Source organism: Crocodylus porosus, unplaced genomic scaffold (assembly GCF_001723895.1).
Source record: "Crocodylus porosus isolate Cpor-Errol unplaced genomic scaffold, CroPor_comp1, whole genome shotgun sequence".
NCBI classification, from domain to species: Eukaryota; Metazoa; Chordata; order Crocodylia; family Crocodylidae; genus Crocodylus; species Crocodylus porosus.
In genome coordinates this window covers 2,345,674-2,356,261 of record NW_017728947.1, presented here as the reverse complement: position 1 = coordinate 2,356,261, position 10,588 = coordinate 2,345,674, and the positions used below count along the sequence as shown (strand labels likewise).

General features: G+C 40.5%; 1 protein-coding gene across 1 annotated transcript in view; it reads left to right on the top strand.

Annotated features, from left to right (window-relative positions):
• Positions 1–6,818, top strand: part of MUC6 (mucin 6, oligomeric mucus/gel-forming) — a 47,859-nt gene extending 41,041 nt beyond the window's left edge. The window contains exons 23-28 of the mRNA XM_019550999.1: positions 578–682; positions 2,428–2,613; positions 3,109–3,348; positions 4,994–5,150; positions 5,314–5,460; positions 6,748–6,818. Of these exons, the coding sequence (XP_019406544.1) occupies positions 578–682; positions 2,428–2,613; positions 3,109–3,348; positions 4,994–5,150; positions 5,314–5,460; positions 6,748–6,818 (906 nt within the window). The remainder of the gene's footprint in view (positions 1–577; positions 683–2,427; positions 2,614–3,108; positions 3,349–4,993; positions 5,151–5,313; positions 5,461–6,747) is intronic.
• Positions 6,819–10,588: the final 3,770 nt, after the last annotated feature.

Genomic DNA, 10,588 nt, shown 5'->3' with positions numbered 1-10,588 from the left:
CTGCCATGGCAGGGGGTCAGACTAGATGATCTGTTCAGGTCCCTTCCAACCCTAGAAACTATGAAACTATGAAACTCCCATGAGATGATTTCCTAAGATATTTGAATGTTCATAGGTAATCAATATAAATATCCATCTTGTACCACCTGCTCCTGTTTTCTTTTGAAGTAATTTCAGTCCTAAAACCAAATCAAGAATCTGTTCATAGATATTTATATGCATAATAATATAAAGATGCAGCATCCCACTGACATCCTCCTCTCCCCTGCAAAAATGTAGCTTCTGAAGTTATAAAATGCCTAAGTCAACACGGCCATAAAATACTGCAGGTCTTACACTGATGTTCCACTAAACTGACTGTGTTAATATCCAATAGCAGATTTTAAGACAGTTGGAGATAAGATGTAAGATGTAGGATGTAACTCTCTACAAAGCAAGTAAAGACATTGTGTAAGCATGGCCAGTTATGCTGAAAAGCAGAGCGCCTGAAGTAACAATTCCACCTACTCGTGTTTCTTGTTCACCTTGTTACTTTTAATACTCCAGGGTAACACAACTCTGTTTCCCCCGCTTTTAGGATGGCTGTGGTACAGGCAACTCCACCTTTAAAATTGTTACTGAGAATGTTATTTGCGGGAAATCAGGGGTCACCTGCTCCAGGTCCATCAAGATCTACCTTGGGGTAAGGTGTTATCCATCCAGGTCTGCCCTTGTATTTGTATCACCTTATGAATCTACAGTCATCTCTTATAGGTCAATCTGCTTAGCTAGTTTTTACCCGCCCAGTAGGGAATCATGTTATAGAAATAAGTCCCAACATAATATAGAAACCTCAGAAAAAGGCCAAAGAGGCAGTATCATGAAACAAAGACAGCTCCTTATAGGATGCAAAGTGAATCCCAAAATTTCTTTCAAATCCAGTTAGTGGCTGTTGATTCCTGATACCTCTAGTTGCTACACTAACGGCTTTTTGATGCCTCTGCCGCTGCCTCTCCCCAGTCCTCCCCCTCCTTACCTCTGAACTGTGGTGCTCTCCATTCTCCCCTCCTCTCTACTTCTTCTCCCAGTGAGGCGAAAGAGGAGCAGAGAGCAGAGCCACAGGGTCACCACAGTCTCCTCCAGCGCCTCCTGGGTGGCACTAGAGGAGGCTGCAGCATTTTGAATTCCAGGGGAATGCCACAGACACTATACATGTGTCCCCCGAATGAAAGAATTTTTGTTTTAAATATTTCCAAGTCCATTTCACTTATAAATGTTTCATTTGTTATGTCTGTCCACACCATCACAGTCCTGCTTCTTTAGTAGAACAAGTGAAGAAGAAAGAAAGATGAATTGATGACTGGAAAACTACTACTACTACACTCAGCATACATTTGACATCCAGTCAGTTAACAGCAGAGGCAACATGCCAATGCTCTACTGAAAAAAAGCCAGTTGTGCCCTTTGCATCTTTTGCTTAGGATTCCTTTGAATCCTAATTGTTTTTTCTTAAGGAATCCCATTATTGGTCTCTGAATAAATCATACAGGGAGCATCTACACATGCTATTAATGTGGTTGAATAAACTCTTGGCACAGTTAGCACTGGAGTTTATTGCTCCCAGGTGCCGCATTGGTACATGTACCTGGGACTGCAATACACTGAGCTGGGGAAGAACAGCCCCAGCTGGCAGGGGCCCTGGGGTTCAGCCAGCTAGCCCTGGGCTACTCCAACCCAGCTCAATGTGCTGCAGAAGGGCTGGCTGGAGTGCAAGGGAGCTTCATTGTGGGGTTAGCTAGCAGACAGCCCCTGCACTGAAGCACCCTCATGCCCCAGCCAGCCCCATGAGGATCTGTAAACAAATCTGCCACCGGATAGTAATTGTGTCTAGCAGTACTATCCTACAATGGAGTTAATTTACTCTGTCCTAATAGCACCACATGTGTAGACAGTGACAATTTACTGCAGAGCTAACTAGTCAGCTCCACAGTAAATGTCTTGCTTATGTAGACACCCCCATAGTGTACTTAGAAAAGATGCAAGAGTAGATGAGAACATGAGACATAAAACTGCACATCAAGTTACTAAACCCTTCTCTGTGGAACTTTACACCTTATTCCTAGGAAATCATAAATCATACATCAAACTAAAACAATCCATTGCAAGGTGCTGTTATACTCTAAGCTGAGCATGTTTCTCACATTTATTCCATATTCCTCATCAGATCTTGAATATGCATAGAACAAAAGTGAAGTGCAGGACCCACCTATATTTTATCTCCACTGGACAGGTGCAGATGGAAGAATACAGTATTTTTGTAACTATGTACTGCTTTGTTTGCATATATAAGTAGACGCTAACGATTCCCAGTAATATTATAAAGAGTACTGATGATTTTGGTAAATATATTTACCATACATTTAATTTACAATCCAATTTTGCCCTCAGAACTTGACTATCACATTGGCAGATGCAACTTTCTCAGTCTCTGAAGAGAATCCTCTTATAAAATACCGTGTGAAAAAGAATGTCCTTCACCTGATTTTTGATATCATTATCCCAGGAAAATACAACATGACCCTTATATGGAATAAGCACATGAACCTGTTCATCAAAATCTTTAGAGAAACACAGGTAATGGATAATAACTTCCTAACTTTCTTAAATACAAATAAAAATGCAATTGCACATGAGATGACTTTCTCTGTTGCACCAGAAACTTCCAAGAAGGTCTCATCCTTCACTCCCCATCCCTTATACAGCAGCAGAGACCTTCAGTGAAGGTTGATTATTGGATGATTACTCTGCTCCAGAACAGGACTCTTTGGGCTAGCAACTCCTAATTCAACCAATACCAAATCCTTCTTCCCCTCAGATTCGAAAGGCAAATTCTACACAGTATTTTGATTGGCTTTGACTGCTATGACATGCAAATAATATCTGAGTACATGTCCATTATTTCCTTACCTTATTGATTTAACTAGTAACACCCTATGTACAAAAGATTAACAGCATATAAAACACTAGTTGTAGCCGGCACAAAGAGGGAATATGCTGACAACAGGAAGAGACTTTAGACAGTTGTAATTGGGGGCAGTCAATCATTAATGCTTTCCTCTCTTTACCTAGGAACATCTCTGTGGCTTGTGTGGGAATTACAATGGGAACATGAGAGATGACTTTGAAACCCGAACCAAATATGTCTCATCCAGCGAACTGGAGTTTGTGAATTCTTGGAAAGAGAATCCTTTGTGCGGGGATGTGTTCTTTGTAGTGGACCCTTGTAGCCAGAACCCTTATCGTAAAGCATGGGCAGAAAAGATGTGCTCCATCATCAACAGCCAGGTCTTTTCTTCCTGCCACAGTAAAGTAAGAAAGATTACGAACCTTTCAAGCTATATTCATATTCTGCAGCTTTCCAAATGAGATTCTATTCACAGTTCAATATTCAACTTTCTCTTCCTCAAGCTACTTTACTACACACAAAATGTATTCTTACCCGTGCTTTATCTTGGTGTCCCGTACCTCCCATTATTAATGCTTCTGAATACATCCCTTCCTAATAATATTTCAGTTATCTTTCCCACACATTATGCTAATATAAAAACCCAAATTAAATATTGACCAAAGATATAAAGTGAATATAGACTGAAGATTCTGGAAGTAGAAGTTAGTTTGTTAGGGGAGGAGGAGCTGGTGAAGCCTGAGGCAGAGTAGAGGACCATTTATCCTTCTACAGCTATACATGGTCTGCTGTGCTGGCACATAGTATAACATTTTGCTTTGTCAGTAAACCAAGCAGATGCAACTTAGAAAACACATCAGGGGGCAGAACAGCTGAGAAGCACAATGCCATCAACCCTCCTTCAAGGAAATGAAAGTGCTGCAAGGTTAAACAGAGGCATGTCTTGTGAAAGAGACTCTCATTATCAGGAAATGAGCTCAAGTAAGAAACACAAATAGTGTTTATGTGTGTCCATGATGGGTGTGTAACTGATGAACTTAGATGCCTCCGTATTATCTAATGTGCTATGCTGCCTTGTCACATGGAAGCTTTGTACCCACATGGTTTTAAAGATGGCCTTTAAAATATTATTATTGTCTATGAATATTTTGCAATGCTTAAATATTTACTAAAGATAATTATTTAAGTGCATAGTATTAGTGCTGTGATTATTTAACCAATTAATGATTAAGGAAATACTGTAATTCTTGTGGGGCAGATAGGAAATGCATTTGCTGCATAGACAAACTGGACCAGGCAGGCAATGTTTAGCCCTTCTCTATTAAATTACTCAAATCCAGGATAAATTTACCCACTGAAAAATGTGTAGTCACTTTACTGCAGGGGAAAATTAATCTGTAGAACTAACCAGTAGAGTAACTTGCTCCCCAGATCAGTTTTATCCCAGCACAGCCCTTTACTCAGTGCAAATTGACTCCCTCTCCACTTGCTAGCCAAGTAGTTCAGGCAGCTACCTTGGGCAAGATAGCCATGTGTCTGCTCCTTGCTATGCAAAAGTTGGAATGTTGTTGCACCTATGATGGTCCAGGAAATATGCAAGAAGCAAGGGTCCTTTGGTGATATCTTTTATTGGACCAACTGTATATTTGGGAGAGATGCTAGACCAGCTTTTGGGCACCAAAAGTCTGCTTCTTCCCCAGCCCTGAGAAAAGTCACTTTGTGCCCAAAGGTTTGTCTAACATCTCCCCCTCTATATAGTTGATCTTAGAAAGGATACCTCCAAAAGACCCTTGTTTCTCCTTTACTACAGAGTATATTAACCACAGAGTAAAATGCAGGGTGAGTTACTCCATAGCAACTGTATCATGAATCCATACCCTTATTCTTACTTAGTAAAGCAAAGCAATTTATATTCTGAACTCTTCCCTTTAACCTGAATTATCATCTGTTGTTTAGTTAAGTTAAAACAATGCAAGACATCCCATTAACCAATGCACAGCTACAGGAGAATTATGGTTGACTCATTCATTTCTCCTTTCTTCACCAAAGGTATACCGAATTCCTTATTATGATGCCTGTGTCCGAGATTCCTGTGGGTGTGATACTGGAGGGGATTGTGAATGCATGTGTGATGCTATTGCTGCGTATGCCAAGGCGTGCTTAGATGTAGGGGTCTGCGTTGACTGGAGAGCCCCAGATTTTTGTCGTAAGTTTCTCAACACCTTGTAAAAACAACGCGTCTGATTTATATTCCTAGCTTCTGTTTTTAACTAATTCCTTCCTGCCTGCTCTGAATCTGCTCTCAATTAACTGCATTCCATCAATTGAAAAATCCCAACCTTTTATCTTGTTTCTTTCTCTTTTTTTAGCTGTTTATTGTGACTTTTACAATACTCACAAAACAATAAGCAATGAGAACACTTACTACTATACGTACATGGATGAAGGCAACTGCACCTGGCACTACCGGCCTTGTAACTGCCCAAACCAAGATTACAAGTATGTCAATGTTGAAGGTAATGAGCTTTTACACTTATAAAGCTGAAAATGCTAACTTAATGGCTATTTTTACAGTGGTTTTAATCACTGATACTCTGAAAAGACAATGATGTTTCTACTGATGTAATCTCTGAAGATATGGTTAGTAGAGCTGTGCGAAATTTTGCCCAGCGTTTCCTTTTGAAGCTGTTTTGATATGTTTCAAGCTCAAAACAGCAAAATTGAAATGAAACAAAAGCCTTCAGAACACTTACAAAATGAAACAAGGGAACTTGAAACGTTTCAAAAGTTTTGAAATGTTTTAAGTTTCAAAACAAGGCTTACTGGCTTTAGTGCCAGTCCTAGCCGGCAGCACCCACCTCCTCTCATCTGGCAGGCAGATCGGAGGGCTCACCCACACCCTGGGAGGGCTGCGGGAACTGTGCTGGACTCCTCCTGGGGGTGCAGGGCACCAATCTGCCTGCCAGGTGACAGACCAGCACTGGGAGCAGCCCACACCTTGGACTGGGAAGATCGGTGCTGCTGCTGGCCCCAGGCAGCAGCACCTGGCTGCCTCCTGTCATCCGGCAGGCAAATCAAGGGCCCACACCCCAGGGAGAACTCCGGCACAGCCCCTGCAGCCCTCCCAGGGGCGCAGGTAAGCCCCTGATCTGCCTGCCTGCCACTTTTTATGATTCCCCATTATAATCTATGGCAGAAACAGTGAAACAGCTTTGAAACGACCAAAGAGTTTCAACACAACACAACAGCGCTTTCGAAATTAAATGAAATGCAAAACGAAACATTGTTCCGTCAAAATGGAAGTCAAAGCGGAACAGTCCTATTTCACACAGCTCTAATGGTTAGCGTTATTCTAGTATGCCCATCTTCACTTTGCTACTACTGCTATCACAATAAATGACTGATTCACTATCTGTAGTATGCTTAGGACTGTAGTGATGTCAGTCTCTCTTGAACACAGTAGAGTGACTAATGGGAGGGCAATCAGGGCACCAACCCATGCACCAACTAGGAGGTGGTTGTGGAAGGGAAAGGTGCAAAAATAGCAGCTGCCCTTCAGCTGACTTGGCCACTGCTGCTGCCCGATGCCCTGCCACTGGCCTAGGGCACAGCATTGCCTAGTTATGTTTCTGCTTGAACGGGAAACTTATCAGATAAAGAGAATATCCCATGAAGAATTTGGAGATACTGCTAGTTAAATAAGCGGATTGCTATGTTAGAAGAGAAGAATGCTTACCGAAAAGAAGTTTATCTGAAACCACTCTTCCCCGAAGAATGAGTAACATCTCTTCCTCCTTCTACAGGGTGCTACAACTGCTCAAATAATGAATACTTCGATGAAGAGCTGGGAACATGCATGCCTTGCAGTATGTAGAGATTTATACAGTTATTTTCTTTCTCTGCAAAAGCTAAAAGCAGAAAAAATGGAAAGGGTTGTAAATTTTAGATGAGGCATTTTATTCCTAATAGTTGTTATTAGCTGATGCCTTTTCATCCAAACACAGATCTCTTTTGAAATAATAATTGTGTTGCTCTAATGCTAACTAGTGGTATGATGGGTAAAGGAGATACTTGAATGAAAGTAAGCAATTAAAAAAAAAAGTCAGGCTGTAAAGCTTTGAAACTACATAGTAGTTGAATGCCTATCATTGATTTCAATAAGAGTGATAAAAATTTGCCCTCACTTCAAGCTTCAGTATTTGATAATATCTTGGTAATTCTCAACAATACACAAGGTACTCTAAGCTGCACTGGGGCAGCTGTAACATGAATCAGGAGCAGGGATGCTGCCTATCAAATGCCTTCAACACTTTTCTTGCACTGAATGAAGCTCTAGCATAGGTTAGAATCCAGTCCATGTGCTTTACCAAAATGTTTCCCTTTCCAATATATGTGTTTTTTATTACTTTAGAAACCTTTATGACATCATGGCTTTCCTATTCCACATGATGGGCAATCTTATAAAAAAAACTATGTGGGTATATAATATTACAGATAGGTTCAAATCCTAAAATTTGGATTGGTATTCAGTTGTCAAATTCTCCAGGACCTTAATAATATAGCAGAATGCCAACTTTCCTTCCTGAATCTAGTAATTGGGTAGGGCTAAACCTCTGGAAGAAAATGAATATGTACACCTTCCTAAGGAATAAAGCTACTGTTAAACATGAATACAGTGACAGAAGTAGTAAAAAATATGCTTAGTGAACTAAATACTAGGCATCTGTTTTTCCCAGTATTGTTTAATACATTTTCTGGGATGTCTTACAAGCTGGCACAATTCATTTAAATTCACTTTTCACTCTTGCTGAAAATGATCTTCTTTGGGAAAGTTTCTTATTTTATAATCATCCACTTAAATAAGTTGTTTCTATTTGTACACAGCTGGACCTCATCCTGTTAGTACTACGCCTGAAACCTCTACACCTTCCACAGGTTAGTTCTACAATCAGTTACTAAAATAATACTTAGATGTTAGCTTCCAAAGGAGATGTTGCTCTCTTCACATTTTCAATAGCAAACCTTTTTTTCACAACATTATACCATGCTCTTTGAAATGTTTCGAGCAAAGTAATGAAGCATATTCTAGCATTACAGATGTCACATATCCTTTATCTTAAATTTTAGGTTAAGGGTCTTAAATTAAGAAAAGGTTATTGGTAAGCCATAACTACTGAATTGCCCCCAGCAGTGGGATATTTTTACATTTTTACACTGAGGACAAGCTGACAGTGACTAAAGGCAAACAGTATCCACTTGCTTCTCTTTGACCTAGGGTAGGTTAAATTAATTATCAATTTCAGTATTGTGTTCACTGGAGAGTGCCCCAGAGTGTCAGTCCTGCAGCTGGTTTTGTTCAATATCTTCATTAGTGACCTAGAAGATGGGATGGAGTGCACCTTCAGCAAGTTGGAAGATGACACCAAGCAGGGGCTAGGATTCAGAGAGACCTAGAAATATTGGAGAATAGGACCAAAATAAATCTCATGAGGTTCAATAAAGACAAATGCAAAGTCCTGCACTTAGGATGGAACAAACCCATGCACCAGTACAGGCTGGAGACCAACCGGCTAAGCAGGAGCTCTGCAGAAAAGGACCTGGGGGTTACAGCACAGCTGAATATGAGCCAACAGTGTGTCCTTGTTGCAAAGAAGCTAACGGCATACTGGGCTACATTAGTAGAAGCATTGCCAGCAGGGGGAGGGAAGTGTTTATTCTCTATTCAGCACTGGTAAGGCCACATCTGGAGTACTATATCCAGTTTCGGGTCCTACATTACAGAAAGAATGTAGACAAATTTGAGACAGTCCTGCAGAGGGTAATGAAAATAATTAGGGTGCTGGGGCACATAATTTCAGAGGAGAAGCTGAGGGAACTGGTCCAATTTAGTCCGAAGAAGAGAAAACTGAGGGGGGATTTAATAAAAGCCTTCAAGTACCTGAAAGGTGGTTCCAGCAAAGATGGAGCTGGACTGTTCTCAGTGGTGGCAGATGCCAAAACAAGGAGCAATGATCTTAAGTTGCAACAAGGGAAGTTCAGGTTAGATATAAGGAAAATCTTTCTCACTAGGAGTGTAGTACAGAGTCTCTCAGTCACAATGATTACTCTCTTTGTACTGCTTTCTCTGGTGTGAGAATCAAGACATATTAGACAAAGCCCCAACAGGCAAATTTCTATATCACTATTGGTACACTATTGGTACATCTCTGTTTGCACTCTTATACTAAGAAAGGGAAGTGTGTCTGTGTCTGTCATCTTCCTACTCTTGGCTAACTGTTGGGATATTCAGTAAAATATAGAGAAGACAGAGAAGAGAATAGCTAAGCTTTCTCAAATTTGACATTTAAAATAAAAGATGTTTTCTAATATTACATTGCATCCTAAGTTAATTTGTTTTAATTTACATCAAAGATAAATATAACTGAATTATTAAGAATTATTTAAAAGCTTCGGTGTCCATGAATTTTTCTAAAAATTATTGTTCTTTTTTTTTTCAAACCAAAAATGGTGCAAACGACAGCATCAAGCACTACTTCAGTCATAACACCAACTACTACTATACTGCCAACAACCACTATTTTAAATGTAACTCTGACCTCTCTGCCAACAACATCTGCACTAACCTCTGCATCCAGTACTGAAACAATCACTAAATCTACACAGTCTACCACCCACACAATATTAACAATTACACCAACCGAAACAGCTACAATATCGACCATGAAATCACCACCCGTTTCAGTAACAATACCCACAACAGTTATATCCACTACTTCAACAACCACCGCAACAAAAAAGACAACATTTTCATCTTCCCCAATGACTATATCAACTGAAATCACTACACCACAAAGCACCACCAAAACCTCAGTACCAACAACTCCACCAATCTCATCTACAGTCACAGTATCAACAGAAACTGGTAAGTTCTGCTACGTGTTGATCTCTTTCTGTTTTATTTACTATTACTATTGAGTATGGAAACTTAAATTTATCCGATTGTTTCAGAAATGACATAACTATGACCCACTATACAAGTTACATTTAAGCTTCAATTAACATGGTAGTTGCAGCACAAATCGAAAAAATATTACATGTCAACCTAATTTAAGGAATTAGACACGGTAAAAAAGAAATAAAAATGGTTCATAAATGATCTAGGCTGTGTCTAGGAATGGTCTGTGTGGTGATATAATTTCATACGTGGCCTCAGCTGTCAGTCCCATGGCAAACAGTGTCATAGTAAGGAATTAACTAAGGTGTGGTCCTGGCCCTCCAATCGACAATCTGCTAATCCTTCCCCTAAACTAAGAGTGTGGAATGTGGAGGACCGAAAGAAATTTCCAAACAAAAAGTTTAAACCACACAATTCCCAGCTGTTCCTAGACTCCCTAGCATATGACATCACAGAACTCTAACACCTCGTGTTCTGCTTCCTTCACTGAGGACAAAGGTTTTGCAAGGAAGTGAATGGAACCACGCTCGGGCCTGAAAAGGCCACGGTCCCACCAGGCCGCGTTCCCGCCCACAGAGGCAGCTTGCCCACGGCAAGCAGAAGTTGCTGCGGGACCAGACCCTGCCTTTCCTGGCAATGCATGTGGGCATGGTTCGGCCTGAGAAGCAGTTGGCACTGGTCAGGAGAGC